The 18102-nt window shown below is 46.2% G+C and overlaps 1 protein-coding gene across 1 annotated transcript; it reads left to right on the forward strand.

Annotated features, from left to right (window-relative positions):
• Window positions 1-185: 185 nt before the first annotated feature.
• RpL17 (ribosomal protein L17) lies at window positions 186-9463 on the forward strand. Its single transcript, XM_089543502.1, has 6 exons — window positions 186-252; window positions 509-554; window positions 679-719; window positions 866-1000; window positions 4276-4471; window positions 9264-9463. The coding sequence occupies exons 2-6, from the start codon at window positions 515-517 to the stop codon at window positions 9407-9409; spliced, it is 558 nt and encodes a 185-aa protein (XP_089399628.1). The 5' UTR covers window positions 186-252; window positions 509-514; the 3' UTR covers window positions 9410-9463.
• Window positions 9464-18102: the final 8639 nt, after the last annotated feature.

Below are 18102 nucleotides of genomic sequence, written 5' to 3' on the forward strand. Positions count from 1 at the left end.
TGACACCCCATAATAACTATATAAATTTCATCTAAAAGGTCTAGTGCAGTAAACGTTAGTTGCCTGTTATGCATTCTAATAATATAATTTTTTTTTCGCAATTTTACGATCAAATTGAGCCGAAAGAAAAATTGCTGGCCACCATGACCACACACGGACGTGACGTCAATTTTTAGTGCCTCGCTTCCGTCCTTTTCGTGTGGAAGCCGAAAGGCTCTGGTTCGGTTATTCCATAATCGCGACACATCAAAGGTAAATATTGGTGAAATTCCCATTTTGTTAGTCACAGCGGCATGCTTAATTAGTAGTTTGATGGTTTTCGTACTCATTAGTCAAAGAAGTGGCATTTACATTGCGTATTTTTTGGATGAAGTATCCGTTGATGGCACGGCAAGCATGATTGGTGTTACGGTCGAGAAGCTGCTTTTGCCTAGACGGTTTCTTGCTGTAAACGTTTTGTGGCGACATGTGATCTGACCTATTCGTGGCTCAACTCTCCGGTGCGCAGGTCGTGATGGGACGGTACTCTGTCGACCCGGACAATGCAACGAAGTGTATGTATCTTGCCTACTGGGGAATGGGTATCTTCGTACTATTGCCTCAGTGCGGATTTCTCTGCTTTTACTTCGTCGCTCCGTGTGCACCTTGTGAAAGTGCTACTGTTCTTTCTCGTTTCAGCGTGCAAGGCACGGGGTTCGAACCTCCGGGTGCACTTCAAGGTTCGGTTTCTTGATTCCCTAGCTCACCTCTGCTGCGTGCTTAGCGAATACTGAAACTGAGCAGGCCGTTTTGCGCTTTCGCAGAACAAGTTTGCTGTAGTATTACCGACTAATTAATTTTCTGTTGGATTTTGCGCTCAATGCAGAACACCCGTGAGACGGCGCAGGCGATCAAGCACATGCCGCTGCGTCGGGCTCAGCGCTATCTCAAGAATGTCATCGCCAAGAAGGAGATCGTGCCTTTCCGGCGTTTCAATGGTGGCGTGGGCAGGAAAGCTCAGGTGAGTATCAGGCTTCATACTATCTGATTATAATTTGGGGGCCGAATTTATATCATGCCGCTCGCTTGGGGCTTGCTGGTGACATGACAGCTGCCACAGCAGCATCAGTAGTGTTCACAGCGAAGTTCTCATCTCGGATGTCACGCCAAGTCAGCTCCTTGATGGCTATTGCGGTAAAATTGAACGCTGAGCCAAGACTCAATGAAAGGAGGGTAGAGACCAAATTTTTTATGGCGTTTTCTTTTGTGATTATGTACACATCACCAGTACACATCACCTTGATATCTCCCATGGCCGCTAAATAGTTCATAATTGAATTTCTTCGCTCATGCTGTCTTGGTTTCAAAACCCGTGCAGTGGCTTTGATATGAAAGGTGGGTTTAGGTCATACGAGGCGTGAAAAGGCTGCCCTATAATCGCTGATACATAGTTTTAATTCAATGCAACACCAAAGCTAGCCTGCATCATTAGCTGGTACGAGATTATATTGCAGTTTTTCTCATGATTACGTGACCTAAACTCTCCTTTGACATCTCAGCCATCGCTTGGTTCATGGAAACTGTTACAGCATGGGAGAGTAAAGTCAGTTGTGAATTTAGTGGCCATTGGCGAATACCACGTGATGATCCATGTGTACCAATGCCTTATGCTGCTGCCGACCCGTAAGGCACGGGTTCGATCCCAACTGCAGCGGTCAAATATTGATGTAGATGAAATGCGAGAGGCCCGTGTACTGTGCGATGTCAGTGCACCTTAAAGAGCCCCAGGTTCCGGAGCCCTTCACTGCGGCGCTCCTCATAGCCTTAGTAGCTTTGGGGTGTTAAACCCCCATGAAACCATGATGTCTTATGCAGCATTTCAGAGAAGAAAACATGAAATTAAAGTTAAACATCTGTTTTCCTTTATGGTGCGAACATTATAGCAGCATGTAGGGCTAGCTTGCCATTTGGAGGAGGGTTTCACTAGTACCATGTTTGCTTGCTTGGCTCACTGGCCTCCACCTTGTTTGTGGTCAGTTCTGCTGTGTTAGGTCCGCCCTGAACACACCCCTTGCATATACAGATGCAGCCAAATGGTGAACATTACTGTGCGGTCATTCAAATTGCAGCTTCATGTAGCAGTTTACAGCCTGTTCAAAAATAAGCATATTTTGACATTTTTACTGCCATTGGACACTGTCAAAAGAATTCTAATGCATGAACATATAGAAGAGTGCGGTGAGGGGCTAGTTGGTACGACATTATGAGAACAAATAGTAACTGCGCAAAAAGGACGGGACAAGGGGAAAAGAACCCGTCCTTTTTGTGCAGTTACTATTTGTTCTTATAATGCATGAACATAGCCACCAACACCTCAAAGCTTTCACCACTGGTTCTGAGACTGGGGAATGTACTGACTGATGGATTGTGCCAGTGGGCTGAACTCAGTGGTCAACACTCCGTATTTCTGGCAGCTCTTCGTTCAGTAACATATCACGACAGGTGGCAACTCAAGTCAACTGAGCAAACAGACAGCGCAAATGATCTCTCCGAAAATAATGGTGTGCTGGCCGTCGGCACCATAACTTGTGGGTCTTGGGGTAGCTCGCTGTCAAAAATTGCTCACTTTCATGGATTTGAATGCTTACGATTTCTGAATTCAGGCATTGTAGCAGTCCTGTACGTCGCACACCACATCAGCGCCTCTGCAGTCATACAGGTTAATGTTTTCACTGAGTGCAACCTTTATGTCATGCTCACTCTATTCTGTTTCATGCAGTTGATAGGCATATCCACTGAGGCACAAACTTTTACAGGACACGTAGAAATTATCTACAAGAAGCTAAAGACACAGTCCACAGATCAGAATGGTTAATCTCCTGCCGGCCACTGGTGGCCCTTGCGGATGGCATCAAGTGAAAGCCTCCTATATGTTCATTTAAGTAGGCAGTGTCTCTGTGAAGCCCTCTGGTTCAGTTTAATCTGAGCGTATAGCTTCTTGTGGGCAGGACATACTAAAGTAGAATCTCGATGACACGAACACAATTTGTACGAATTACATGTTAAAAATTTGCAAAAATTCCCCGTCCAGAGTGCATTGTATACAATGAGCAGAATTTCGTATGCTCTGACCACACCCTTGAGCATTGAGCGTTGCCCGCACATCGCAGATGCCGCAATTGCTAGGTGTGCGGTAGAGGCCGCAAGCAGTGAGAGGGGACATGTGGCCTTAAATAAATCCTGTTAGCCATAAATACAGGGTCTTGAATATTTGGGGGCCGGGTTTTAAAAAATTCCTATGTAAAATCTACTACCCCATTCGAGCTGAAATAATGTTCACAAAGTAGCAAAATGTGGTCTACGTTATCTGATAAGTGATTCAACTTCGGTTCTTGCCTAGATTTTCCGGAATGGACGGAAAACTGCTCTCGGCGACGTGCAAATTTTTTGCAGAAGCGAGTCGAGAAGCTGTGTTGACATGGTGCGCCATCTGTCGAGTGGCGAGGCAACCCGGCAAGGTTGTTGGCGCGCTTGCCGGAGATGGCGGTCGCATCGCCACTCGACAGATGGCGCACCATGTCAATGCAGCTTCTCGACTCGCTTCTGCGAAAAATTTGCAAGCCGCCGAGAGCAGTTTTCCGTCCATTCCGGAAAATCTAGGCAAGAACCGATGTTGAATCACTTATCTGATAACGTAGACTACATTTTGCTACTTTGTGAACATTATTACAGCTCGAATGGGGTAGTAGATTTTACATAGGAATTTTTTAAAACCCGGCCCCCAAATATTCAAGACCCTGTAGATCTGTGTGAGTGTGGTTCTCATGCTTCCGCAGATGGGGTTTTTTTTTTGTGTGCTTTGTTTTGGCTGATATGAGTGTTTTTGTGGTCCCTGTTTTGATGTTCGTATCATCGAAAGTCTACTGCACCTGGGCCTTTGTCTAGACGCCCGTCAGTCTCAGTGAGGCACACTACCCTCTGTTTGATTTTGCCGTGTCATTCAAGAACACAGAACAGTCCATCATTGTGTGCCTGCAGTTTCTGGCTCCGATTGTGTTTCCACATCTCAGACTGTAAGAGCTCCATGGTTGGGAAAGGTTGTCTGCTGGTGAGGTGCGCTTTTAGAGGTGCAGCAAAGCCAGGAGGGTGCATAGCTCTCTGGGCGGAGGTGTACACTGAAAATGATTGTGTCGCAAGTGCCTTTTTGGTGCAGTGTTTCTGGCTCCCGCAAGTTGTGGTGGGGCTACCGGTGCATGTCGGGTCTCCTTCCAACGGTGCCATTTGGATTTTGTGCAGGCGAAGGCGTTTGGCTGCACTCAGGGCCGCTGGCCCAAGAAGAGCGCCGAGTTCTTGTGGCAGCTTCTGCGCAATGCGGAGAGCAATGCTGACTACAAGGGCCTCGATGTTGACCGCCTTGTCATCGACCACATCCAGGTCAACAGGGCGCCCAAGATGCGCAGGCGCACCTACCGTGCCCACGGACGTATCAATCGTAAGAGGCCCATCCTTGCTGTTTTTATGGACACAGGAATTTAGTGGTGGTGTTGTGGATGTGCAACATTTTGTTGATACTGTTATTAGTAATACTCTGTGCCGCCACGGTGGCTTAGGCCTGTCCTGATCTGTGGTCAGCATATCTACCTTGTGCCTCTTGGAGAACCTCTTCTTGGTTGCGTCTTTACTGAACTTCAGCCGTTTTTGGTCCTTCTCGAGGCTGCAATGAAGGAGGCTACTGCCTGCAGTATAGCTTAGGCCCATCTCCACTCTCTCGTTTGTCTCATTCCTGTCCTGATTGAAGACGTCACGCGAATTTTGATTCTTGTCATCAGTGTACAGGGTCATCCATTCTTAGTTAGAACCCGCTACAGTGAAATCTCGATACAACGAACTTCGCGGGGTCGCGAATAATCGTTCGTTATTTTGAAATATCGTAATAACGAAAGACTCGCGAAAAAAAGGTAGTAGTATTACTGGACAATGAAAATACTGTACCTTCAGGAAGGGCACACGACAAGCTATGTAATTTTCAAACAGGAACGGAAACAAGAAGTTCAGCACTCGTTTATTTGAAGAAATCCGTGATTCTGGCGGGTGTGACACAGGCGCCCCAGGACGAACTCTTCAACGTCTTCAACTTTTTGGTGCACAGAATCGCTACAACGTCCGATGAATGTGCGAAGTTAGCCTATGGATGCAAGAACCTCCGCACTAGACAGGTTCGTCCGCTTGCTCTGCAGGCGGCGAGTCGGCATCGTCGTCCAGTTCATTTTCTTCGCCGCGCTCTTCATACTCGTGAACGCTGCTCTTGATGTCTTCTACAGTCAGCTCCGCTGACACAGGTCAGCATTGTCCAACTCGGCGCAGTCGGCAAAAGTTACAGAAGAGTGTATAGAGAGTTTCTCGGTGACTTCAGTCCGCATCTCTTTTGCACTGTCGTCATCCGTGCTATCAGCGTCATCGCAGTCTTCTGTGTGAAGCGGCGATTTCACAAGGCCAGCTTTCCTCCAGCAGTTGTTGATGGTCGAGGCGTTTACGTTCCACCACACCCCAGTTACCATTTCGGCAGCCTGGCGGACATTTATGGCTGTCGGGAGTCCGAGCCGAAAGTTTACAGCGCTGCACTAGGCGCTTCCGAAACTCTGTTTTTACGCACCTTATAATCCCCTGATCCAAGGGTTGGAGCAACGATGTGTTTCCTTAAGCGTGAACTGCCGTCGCTTCATCTTGACGCTGGTGCCCGCACAGTCAACACTCAGCGGCGAGAAACGACTAGGCCTAGCGTTCACGGCGGCCGCACACAAAAAAAAAAAGAAAAGTGCGGAGGTAGTCACAAGCACACCGTGGGAGAAAAAAAAAAAACAGGAGGAGAGACGAGCCAACTTCCTGTTGTGAGGCGGCTTCGGATTGGACTGGATTGTATTGGATGCCTGCCTTGGCGATTAGCAGAGAGCGTGTGCCTCTCAGGGAGTTGGCTCACTTCTCCGGGGTAAGTTCGTAATAATGAGGTGCATTTATAATAGGTGGGCGAATAAATTATGCTCGTTATTCTGAAATGTTCGATATTTTGAAATTCGTAGTAGTGAAATATTTTTACATAGAAAATTTAGATATTTTGGCGGGGATTTTGAAAAAGTTCGTAAATATGAAAAATTCGTTAATGTGAGGTTCGTAGTAACGAGATTATACTGTAGCGCATGGCCACACTCTTCAGAGGGCCACCACGTGCGACACAGTCGCTCATCGCGGCAAAGTGGCGCAGGGTGTACCTGGACGTGGTGCTTCGCGTCATCCGCCACTTCACTTCGAAGTACAGCCGTTTCGGACGCAGTAGCCCTCCAAAAAGCACGGCCATGTGCTAGTGCATTCTAACTAAGAGTGGACGACCCTGTACCTTTCCACCAAGTCATTGTCGCCTACTCGAGCAAACACTGGCTTCTGGGCTGCACTAATAGATTTTGTAAAAGTGCCTTTGAGTGGATATGGCTCCTTATCGTTTGTGCTGTGACTGGCTGAACAGAAATTGTTGTCGGGAGCATAGTTGAAAGTGTCTTGCTCTGTGTCTTGTGGCTTGCTCTGCGTTCCTCATTTCTGGTACATAACTATGGCTATGGTGGGCATACCCATAGTAGTTCATCCTATAGAAATGATCCTATGAAGAAGATCAACCCCAGGTGGTCGAAATTTCCGGAGCCCTTCACTACAGCGTCTCTCATAGCCTGAGTCACTTTGGGACATTAAACCCCATAAACCAACCAACCAACCATAGTAGTTCATGATTATCTTTCATTATGTCTTGCATACGCTTACTTCTGGCCCTCATGTATTTCGCCCTGGTCCTTTTTCTTGTCAACCAAGCTTCACGGGGCATTGCTGATACACTTGTGCACATGACTTGGGCAGTCCTTGCTTTGAATGGGGACAAACCCATAGCTGTTCTCTTCTTTCAAGGCGTGGAAGGTATGCATGTCTCTGCCAGACAGCACCGTTTCAAGTGCAGCCCATTCTTGCAGAGAGAACATTTACATAAGGTTAACCTCCACATCCATGCATTTTGCATTGCAATCGATGTTCCTCTGGTGCTCTTGCTGTGCCATCCAGTCTGTGTAGCCCTCGTCTGAACGAAGGTTTGGAACCAGTGTGCACCCGAGAAAGAAGTTAGAGAGTACCACATGATCATTTGTGAAGCCAGTTTCGATAATATACAGCACAGAAATATGACAGCCATTCCTTAGTCATTCATGTGCCCTCGGAAATGACGTTTTCAGGGGGCTGCAAAAGGTCTGTGTACAGGTCCTTGATAGCATCCACACTATCACCCTCAGAGGCTGCTGAAATCTTTCAGACCTCAACCACTATTCTCTGGTGTGCTTCAAGCATGTTGTAGTGGAGGCCTCTGTGCTTTTCATCACAGAAATCCAACGGGCAAGTGACTCCTGTTGCCTTGGATGTTTTTCAAAGCCCTGATGTCGACCTCTAGAAAATTGCAGGGGACATTTAAGCTCCTTCTTAAGGGTATGACGTGATAGCATATGGGTTAATTCCCATATACCATATAAATGCGTTTAAGGGCCGCACCCCGTTTTCCCGAAGGAAATGCTTAAAAAAAAATCCCTGTAAGAGCCGCACCCGAACTTTCCATGACGCAGGCGGGAATAGCCTTCTAAATGCACACGCCATGGCCTCTGCGATCGGCTCGGGCTGCGATCAATGGTGCGCTTGATCGTGGAGGGCACGCATGTGCACATGAGCTTCCAAGTGCTGTTCATGGATGGCGCCCGAGGCCACGATCATCATCATCAACTTTTTTTTCTCTGCCACAACCTCCTGCTATCCACATCGGCATCATTATCACGAGCTCCTGCCTTTTCTGGTGTGTTGCGCCACGTATTCACCGTAGTAGTTTCGGCGGTTGTGGCTTTCGCGTGCTGCCGCCGAGCGTTGCAGTTTTAGCACGATGGGCAAGCACCTTAGCTAAACAGCTGGGAGTTAGCTCTCGAACATGATAAGTGTGCGGCGGGCAGGAAATTCGGCGTGGCTGGGAAGTGCGTCCGATGATGGTGCAACCAAAAGAATGCATTGAGGAACACAAGCTGCAAAAAGCGCGCTTTCCGAGGCAAGCCGTGCGACTTTCCCGAACTGGGAGAGCTACTCTGCTATGTGATAGAAGTGCAGAACAATGGCTATGTGTGGACAGTGGAGATGCTGCGCGGCTTCTTTTGGGACGAGCGTGCACCAGAAAAAAAGTGCGGCCCTTATACGCGTTTATATGGTATGCAGAATTAGTCATTCTCTACTTTACATTCGTAGATTCATGGGAGACCTCTCCTGGCGCATTGATGCAGTGGTTAAACGATGTGCCACTGCAGGGTTGGCAGTTTGCTGCCACTGGTGGGCCTTGTGCAACCCAGGTTGCTCTACCCTAATGACCGCGGTCGGCACTTAGCTCACTATCCGGTGGGCAGGTTCTGATGACACTGGAAGGTTACATGACCTAGATGGTCCACATGCCTCCTAGGTTGTTTCTCTGGGGATTTTTTGCAGATTTTTTGCTCACAGTCAGGGATGCCGGATTTTCTGCGACAAAAGCTCCTGAATCCTTAACGATGGTCGCACTTAAGCCCATCATTTTCAGCTTCATGGCCAGACCATGCTGCCTGTCAGACTTGTTCACATTGAGCACTGTCAGCCTGCACTTCCATGATCAAGTGTCCTGACATCCTACTGCTGTCGACTTTCAGTATGGCGCTTTCTCTTCCTGTGCACATAACACATTGTAGTCTTCAAACTTGTATCTTACCACATCAGTTCCTTCATGCTCGGAAAAGTATGTGACGTAGGAAACTGGAAAAAATTAAATCCTGTCAGACATGTCAAGAGCAGCCTGCTTCAACCGGTCAATTACAACATTGCTTGCTTAAGTGCTCTTGAGGACTGAGAAATCACCAGAAATGGCATAAGCTATCCAGCACTCAAACTAAGCAAAAAGTTTGCTGAGTAGTCAGGGACTCCTCACGGTTTGCACCTTTCTGTGTGTAATCATTATTGCACGCCAGCTAGCACTGACATTCTGCATTGCCAGTTGTGTGATCGATTGCCTTTTGCTCCCTCTTGTCGATATTTTACAGCAGGGTGGCATTAATGTGCAGGGGTTAGCGGTGGGAAGACATAAGGGCAGTGTTGTGCAGGTGCCCTGCCAAACATATAAAAACCTCCTGACAATGTGTTGTGCTGAATTTTTCCAGCTTAGTTCACTCTTTCAATGCTTGTGCTTCTACTGCTTGCAGCCTACATGAGCAGCCCTTGCCACATCGAGGTCATCCTGAGCGAGAAGGAGCAGGTTGTCGCTGCGCCGTCCCCAGAGGAAGATGCACCGAAGAAGAAGCAGTCCAAGAAGAAGATGGCACGGCAGAAGCTGATGCAGAGGGACTGAGCCCCCTTCCACTTCTGTATAATAAGGATTAAAAAACTTGCGGCCAAGTGGGCATTTCGTCTAATGATGCCTTACTGTGTGCACCATTGTTTTCTGGCAGTGGTGCCTCTCACTTCTAAAAATCTAAGTGAGAAGCATATAAGGAGAGTGTGCTCTTTGAAGTGGCCAATGACTTCATGGCTATAAAAAGGCCATGAACCAACCACCATTGGCGGCACATTCATGCTTATTTCAGTCCAGTGGCATACTTTTTGGCCTTTGTTTCATTATTAAAGCTGGAATGCCAAGGTATGAGTTAAGGGTAGAGAGGTAGGTGGCATTTAATGTCCCAAAGCTGCGCTTGGGCTATGAACAGCATTGCAGTGGAGGGCTACAGGTCAGTTCCAACCATTGCCATGCTACATCGGGCAGCGCGCAGGATCTTACATTTCGCCTCCATCGAAATGTGGGTGGGATTTGATCCCCTTGGGCTTGGCAGCCTAAGCCACTTAGCCATCGTGTCTGTTTACAGATAAGTAGCCTTGTTTTGTCCTAGGATAGTTAACAAAGGCCTAACCTCAGTGTAAAAGGTCTTATCCGGTTAAACAAATGCTGGAAGAATAAACTACTTTAGCTGGCCAAAGGATTCCTGTATCCTGCAGTCATTTTTATTGCAGATAAAGCACTCGTCAAGGCTTGGTCGCTTAATGGGTCACGCCAGGAAAAATGTTGGCTGGAATGAACGTGATAAGCTTCTACATGCAATCCTACCTTCCAGTTCACTGGCAAAGCAGAATCGAATAGCCTAAGAAATTGAGTTATGAGGCTACTTGCAAGGGGGAAAACTGTTTTTTGAGGAAAGGAAATGGCATCACATCTCGGTGGACTTCCAAACGGCGCGAACCAAAAATGAAATGACGTTTCAGAACCTACTCGGACTGCGGGCAGCCGCTGGGTCACTGACCGTGTAAGAGGGAGGAATGGCTCCTGGGGAACGGTTAATTCCATTGTTTTGAAAGGTTGTCATAGCCTTGACCAATGTTACTAGTAACATTGGCCTTGACATACCATTAGTGAGCTGCTCGCGGCATTGATGGAAGGAAGGTTTGTTGCTAAGCTTTATGATTAGTCGAACGCTGCATTAAGACGAATTCAAGTCTGTTCACCCTTAATTGACGGCAAAATCTGCGTGGACTTGCTTGAAGGTGAACGCAGCTGGAAATCGGGTTAGTATAGTACTCCACAGCGTAAAAGGCTGTGCACTTTTACGCGATAGCGTTAAAAGCCCCGTTTACCAGAAAATTCAGCGTCGGCGTCGTGAGCGAAAAATCACGTGCATGGATCTGATAGGTAGCCCCCAGAGATTTAGAGGCAGCTAGGTGGGCCACTCAGGTCACATGACCTTACGGCGTCATCACCCTCCATGGTCATCACAAACTGCCCACCGTGGAATGACTACTGATAGCCCGGGAAGAGCAACCTGGTCACACATGGCCCACCGCTGGGAGCACCTGCCATCGCAGGGCAGTAGCGCATCGCTTAGCTAGGAGGGGCATGAGAGAATGATCTGCATATCTGGAAATTAACTGATTACGATGCCGCGTAATACCTTAGGGCCCCAATTTCATTGAGAAAGATGTGCGCTCAAGGGCGTCCGCAGAATTTCCAGGCGTTTGCACCCGATGGCCGGGTATGGGGGCGGCGGTAGGTTAGCACATATTAACTCTATTAGCACCAAAAAGGAACTATTTGTGGTCAAAACTGCGCACATGAAACAAAAATTAGAAGCAGCAATTTGCTAGGCTTGGAGAACAAACATTGGAATTTAGTAATGAACAAAGAATTGAACTCAATAAGCAAAATCAGATAAATTGATATCACCTCAGCGTGCTAATCAAGCTGTGTAGTTGTTTTCTGCTATAGTGCATAAATAATATCCGGGGGTCAACCGCCTCCCCCCCCCCTTCCGGACGCCCATGTGTGCGCTGCAATGTGTACAATCAGTGGTTAAAAAAATCACAGGTACTATATTCTTGCTTGTGTTTTTTTTTTTCTTTCAATGATGCGCACCGCCCCGTGATATTCGCCACTGACATTGTTTCGGTTTCGGTGTCATCAATTGAATCATGAATCGAATGATGGCTGTGACGTGACGTTGGCGTTAGGTCACGTGAGGCAGAGCAAAAACTACAATATAAACCGTGATATGTAGCTGTACTTGGCTGTACCCTGTTTCAAGAGATAGTGTCTTACGTGACGAAAAAAAGAAAAAGAAAAACCAACTACTCATCACAACCATATCGTACTATTGGTGGAATCGAAACAACGTCAAGAAGAAATAAAGTTTTCAAGAATTTAGTGGTTGTAGGTGAATATCACGCGGTGATCCATGGGTTCTATTATATCTGCCACATCATTTTGAAGAAGAAAACATGCAACTAAAATTAGGTGTCTATATATAGTCCTTAAAATGAGACTTCGTTTTTGTCGGTGCGATTCCTGTGTTGAAGGAAGGATAAAGATTCTGCCAAATGATGAGGTAAGGCACTTCGCTCGACAGGAACAATTTTGTTTGTAATATTCCTATATGTTTCCATGTGCACGTCAAGGATTTTCACCCCTCAGCCACGTCCTGCGGACATGGACTACGTGCTTCACAAATCGGCATGTTCAGCCGCTTGCTGCATAATTGCAGCTATCGTGTGTGTCACGGTTATTGTGGGAGTTTACAGCGTCAGTACGGCAGGTAATTACAGTTAAGCGCGTAACGAGTTAAACCATTCCGAACTAATATGCAGTTGCACACCTTGCAGGAAATTTCACCGAGGAAGCGCGCGGAGTCAAGCCTACAGTGATGAGCATCTTTGAAGCAGACAGAATTTTGGGTTTCATCAATGAAAGTAGACATTTTGAGGATTAAATCAATTAAATCCATATCGCAGAATGGCACGTTATTTGTGCGTTTTCAAGAGCTAACGCATAGAAGCCAGAACTAGTTAAAGTGTGACAGTTCCACGCGAAACTGCCAGGCATGGAGGAACCATGATGCCAGGTACTGCTTTGACTGATGTGGTCGCACTGCCTGCCTGGATGCCGTCTAACCTGCAAGAACCTGTTGTAAAACGTTGTGTGTTCGTGGAAGTTTGCCAGTTGTCATACAAGAGCTGAAGAGGGGGGTTGTATGCAGAGGCTGACAATTTCAGCGGTTTTCAGCGCTGCGCTAGTTACGTGTGCCGCCACTCGCCAGTGTCACGTTGGCGCGGTTGTCAGGCGGTTTTCGCTATAGTGTACTAGAATACTCTAGTAGAAAGTATTCTAGTTCACTATAGTTTTTGCAAAACTGTTTTACGTCCATTTTCTTGTTGTTGTTAGCCGTAAAAACATCAAAAAGCAGCTTAGATGTGGTAAACCACTGATATAAGATGAAATGCAACTTGCTCAAAACAGCTCGTGCTATATCGCACCTTACAACACACTTAACTCATAACCAACAGGATGCGAGAAAATATTCATGGGAATTTTTTTAGAAACGTCTTAACACACTGTTCCTTGCATTGTTTCTCTCGCTTTTGGTGTTCTAGCTCGGAGTGAGATTCACGGCTGGCAACAAAGCAACTGCTACAGTGGCGACTTCTGGACAAGCGTTTGCGGGACGGCAGGCTGGAAACGCTGATTGGTCAAAAAAATATGACGTCATACGCGTGACGTCATAGGTCACGTGATATTTAATGACGTCATGTCCGGTTGGGGACAGGCATGTTTTCCCTAGATTTTCCCCCGCCACCGCTCGTCAGCGGACGGGGCTGCTCGCGAGGAGCCGAGAGGCGAGGAGGCAGCGTGCACTGCAGCGTTGCCTCCTCGGCGTGTCCCCGTCATGTCTTTCGACCCGCCGCGGTGGCTCAGTGGCTATGGCGCTCGGCCGCTGATCCGAAAGACGCGGGTTCGATCTCGGTCGGGGTGGTCGAATTTCGATGGAGGCTAAATTCTAGAGGCCCGTGTACTGTGCGATGTCAGTGCACGTTAAAGAACCCCAGGTGGTCGAAATTTCCGAACCCCTTTCACTACGGCGTCCCTCATAGCCTGACTCGTTTTGCGACGTTAAAACCCCAATAAACCATAAACCCATGTTCTTCAGTGCGCGCGCGAGATTAAAAAGCGCACCTGTCGCGCTGCGCTGTCACACTGCATGCCTGCTTCCGTGCATTTCTTGCGGACTCCTTTCAGTCATACTTAGCTATACTTTGTCCAAAAGGCTTCTTAAACAGTTATTTCAAGTTTTATTGCTATGTATAAAGAATATGTTTGTAGCAGGTGCGTGAGCCCGAACAAAAGAAAACTGTTTTTATTCCCCTTCAGTATTCCTGCTTATCGAGACTTGAGTATTTATATGTTGCAGTACATCTTTTTTCAGGCATCACAACTGATGTTTCGATGTGTTTGGTAATTGACTTCATTGTAGCTTCATACTTGCACCATTTAAACTCTGCACATAGCTCTTTTTTCACAAAAGGAAATGTGATTAGGTTTCTGAATAGAGCTGTGCACGGGCCGCAATTTCGAACCCGCGCCCGGCCCGGGACTTAACCTACCGACAGGAAGCCCGGCCCGACACTGAAGGACCCTGAGCACGCTCGTGCTCGGCCCGACCTGCAAAGCGGCGACGACACAAAAAGAGAATTTCAGGAAAATGAGTTTATTTCAATGACATTCAAATTTTGACCTCGCATTCCAGATCACAGTTTGGGATTATACACAAGACACAACGCATAAAGGTATAGATTTATCACTCTAAATATGCAAGTTGTTCATTGATGATGGCTTGATCGAAACAAGAGCGGCGCTCTTTCATTACGAATCCTGCGGCGCTGAAATTTTTCTCGCTGCTTGAATTGGTGGCCGCAACGGCTAATACTTCCATAGCAAGAGAAACGCTTGAAGTATGAAGGGGAATGACAGACGTGGTGTCGTAAGCCATGGATGGCGTGCCACAACAGGAAGACTTTTTGACTTGTTAGAGGATAAGCGAGCAAATAAGCGACAGGGCGGCGCTATACTGCGAATGCCGATGTGGCCGCGACGTCCCTGCTTGTACTATTCACGGGAAGGCACGGTGCTGTGTTCACTTTGCTGACAAGCGATTACGGCGAAACGCAGCACTGCGCCAGAATAGTACAAGCTGAGCCGTAGTGGAGGCGCCAGTGACATTCTTCTAATGCTTTTCATGTGGTGCCCCCCCCCCCCCCCCCCCTCCTTCGCTCTCGCCCGTGACTATTGTCCGTCTTCCCGGCCGGAACCTGCCGGGTAGGCGGACAAGAGAGAAGGCTGCCGGCTCTGCGGTGCGCTGCGAGTGGCGAGTGGAAGAATTTAACCTTTTCCCGATGTGCTGCTGCAGCGCTACTCCGTGACCCCGCGACCTCGCGTGCGCCGTACGCAGCCCTGCCTCCGCTTCCCAGAACCATCCTTTCTTCTTACAAGGCGCCAAAAACTGGTTGCTTTGCCCCAACGTTGGTACTTGCTAGAACGAAAAATGCGTTTCTAGCCCCAGCTAGCTTTTTTTTTTTTTAGCGTTTGTACTATCTTCCCGTCCTTGTACATGCCCTCCTGGATGGTCTAGACACAAATCACTTCCTGCTGTGCATGCAAGACGCCCAGCGCACCACAGCCATATTCGCACTTCCACATATATGATACATGCTTTGCCCAACTTAGAGCCTTGGGCGTTTGGTTGTGAGTAACACCGTATGGCGCGTAATGCATTCCCATCAGGCAGAATTAAAATATGAGAAAATTCATCGCAAGATATATTTCCTTGTATTCTCCAAGTAAATTACTTCTATACTAACTCCTCCCTTCTGAAGTGACCAAAAGATAAAACAACTCAGCGTGTAAAAAAGGTGAATGCAAGAATACACTACTTTTGTGCAAAATTCACAGGAAGTGCACTTAAATTGCCACAAGTGCATGGCCAATTAAGGAAAAAAAAACAAGGGAAAAGGACGGAGACGCACAACAGGAACACAGGACGACGCTGTGTTCTGTGTTCCTGTATTCTGTGTTCCGAGTTCTGTGTCCCCGTCTTTTGCGCTGGTTTTCTTTCTACAATCGTGAACCAATTAACTCGCCCAGCTCTCCACTCTACTGGACCAATAAGGCATCAAGCTTCACAGTGCATTAGTGTTATATCTTACGCTACATATTTTCGAATTGTTTTTGCTCGGCATACACGTCTTTCATTTGCTTAGGAAGAAAGCAGCGCAGTCAAGAAAGTTACTCCCTCCTGCCAGCGAAAATTAAAAAAATGCGGTTTTTTCAGCGCCAGTATAAAATCTTTGCATGCTGACGGCATGTTGAAATTTTCGTTAATGCACCGTAATAATTATCTCATGAAGCCCCAGCTCTTGTGGCCCAGGACGAAGAGTACGATGATTTATGGCAATATTTGAGGTGCATTTATGAGCCAAGTTCTTAATGCTCTAACGTTCTCCTAAGCAAATAAAACTGAAAATTGTGATAATTTTGATAATGCTTTATGGAGCTAACACTACCAGGACGTGGTAAATAAACAAAAAATAAATTCTTTGATAAAGGCCTGTACGCTGCACTTGTGCTGCTCATTTATTTCATGCTGTCCATTTTCTCAGTGCAGTGTCTTCTTTGATATGCATATTTCTGGCTCATTACATACTTTGCTTCGGTTCACAATTCTTCTTTTAGCTATATTTCATCCACTTTCCTGCCATAATCTCTATTCAAACGTAATTTGTGTAATTTTGCTTTGTCCGGGCTCCTGCAATGTTCTTTTTATTTTTATTTTATTTAGAACATACTGCAGGCCTACAGTAGGCCCAAGCAGGAGGGGCGAATACATAATATATGCAAAAAAGAACAGGTTTAGCAAAATTGAAAAATGTTAAATACAAGTTGTAACACAAAATACAGCAATAAATACAAGGCTCAGATGCAAAAGTATATATGAATGATGTGAAGACCTGTTTCAAGCTGTTGCACTATAATTCAGTCTAACCTCCTCGATCACGATCACCTAAGCCTTTCCTTATCTGTTGCCATACTTTTTTATGGAAACACTTAAAAACAAAGCACCATGATCTATTTCAGTATTGTTTTATTTGCCGATCTAATTTTTTCGAAGATAACATGGGATACCAACTCCCCTTTAATGTCCCCGTTCTCGTCTCGAAGTCGCGAATTTTTAGATGTGCGCTCAGTATTCTCGTTAGTGCATTTGTGCTCACAAGGGACTATAACAGCCAACGCGGCTAATACGCTAGATTTAATCCTGACAAATCGATCTGACATAGTCTCACCTATTACATACCTGCCAGGCATCAGCGACCACTTGCTAATGCACTATGACATTAATCTAGCCACTCCGAACACTAACAAAAAGAAAAAAAATAATAATACGAGACTACAATGGAGCAAATTTTCAGGCGATAAATAATGAACTATTTTTTTTTATCGATGCTTTCCCATAGCTTTGGTGTCCGCAGCATTCAAACCAACTGGAGCATGTTCACAGCTATAATCACCCAACTCACAGAACAATACACTCCTGAACGCACTGCTACCACCCACTCAATAGCTCCCTAGTGTAATAATCACATTAAACGTTTATCTAACAAAAAGAAAGCCTCTACCGCATCGCAAAGTTCTCGCCAACTAGTGAGCGATCGGACTTCGTATTCAGCGGCTTCCAACATGTATGTTCAGGCGCTCAAAAGCGCTAAAAGCACTTCCACTCACATGTAACCACCAATGTCAAAAATTCTGGCGGGTCATTAATCCTTCCACCGACGATAGTTTTGCGTTATCTGACCCGTTAGGCGACCTCATCCCTTCCGACGTTCGCGTCACGATTCTTAACCGCGTAATCACTGACAACTTTACACCCATATCTGATGTATACATATGCCTACAACTCACCACTTCAACTATGTTTTCATGCCACCTATAACTGTTGCTCCTACTGGTGTGAATAAGCTTATTGATGGACTCAGTGTTCATTCCGCTCCGGGTTATGACTGCGTTACTTAAAAAGCACTGCAGCTTATTCGCCCATTATACTAACCAAACTTTTCCAGCATTGACCAGTCAACGCTGCTACTGAGTGGAAGATCGGAAAGGTGGTTACAGTCTACAAATCCGGCAGCAAAGCATCCCCTATTAATTATCGTCCCATATCCCTTACCAATACTTGACCCAAAATGTTCAAACATATAATATTCACCAACCTTGTTAACTTCCTTTCATTGAACAACTTTTTATGTCAGCGCAACATTGTTTTCGAAAACTTTACTCTTGCGAAACACAGTTAATATAGTTTACACATGCATTGCACTGTATTCTAGACCTATCATCACTAACTGGCTGTATATTTCTGAATTTTTCAAAGGCTTTCGACGATGTATGTCACAACCTTTTGGCTCACAAACTAAAACATCTTAATATTGACTGTAACTTATTGAAATGGATTGAATGTCTACTTAATCGCTCACAATTAGTTATTGCTTACGGTTATAACACCTGTTTTACAGAGGTGTCTTCCGGAGTTCCACAAGGTTCAGTTCTTGGACCCTAGCTACTGTTCCTGATCTAACATTAATGATCCCCGCTCTCTTATGGATTCTCATATTCACCTATTCGCTGATGTTTGCGTCATTTTTAGAGAAATAACCAACACTAACAACCTTACA

The sequence above is a fragment of the Amblyomma mixtum genome, chromosome 5 (assembly GCF_055824585.1).
Source record: "Amblyomma mixtum isolate Tamu chromosome 5, ASM5582458v1, whole genome shotgun sequence".
NCBI classification, from domain to species: domain Eukaryota; kingdom Metazoa; phylum Arthropoda; class Arachnida; order Ixodida; family Ixodidae; genus Amblyomma; species Amblyomma mixtum.

Excerpts from the sequence above, each read along its gene's own strand:
- RpL17 (XM_089543502.1), top strand. The coding sequence starts at position 515 with ATGGGACGGTACTCTGTCGACCCGGACAATGCAACGAAGT. Across the intron at positions 555-678 it reads CCCGGACAATGCAACGAAGT|CGTGCAAGGCACGGGGTTCG; the intron begins GTATGTATCTTG and ends TTCTCGTTTCAG. Across the intron at positions 720-865 it reads ACCTCCGGGTGCACTTCAAG|AACACCCGTGAGACGGCGCA; the intron begins GTTCGGTTTCTT and ends CGCTCAATGCAG.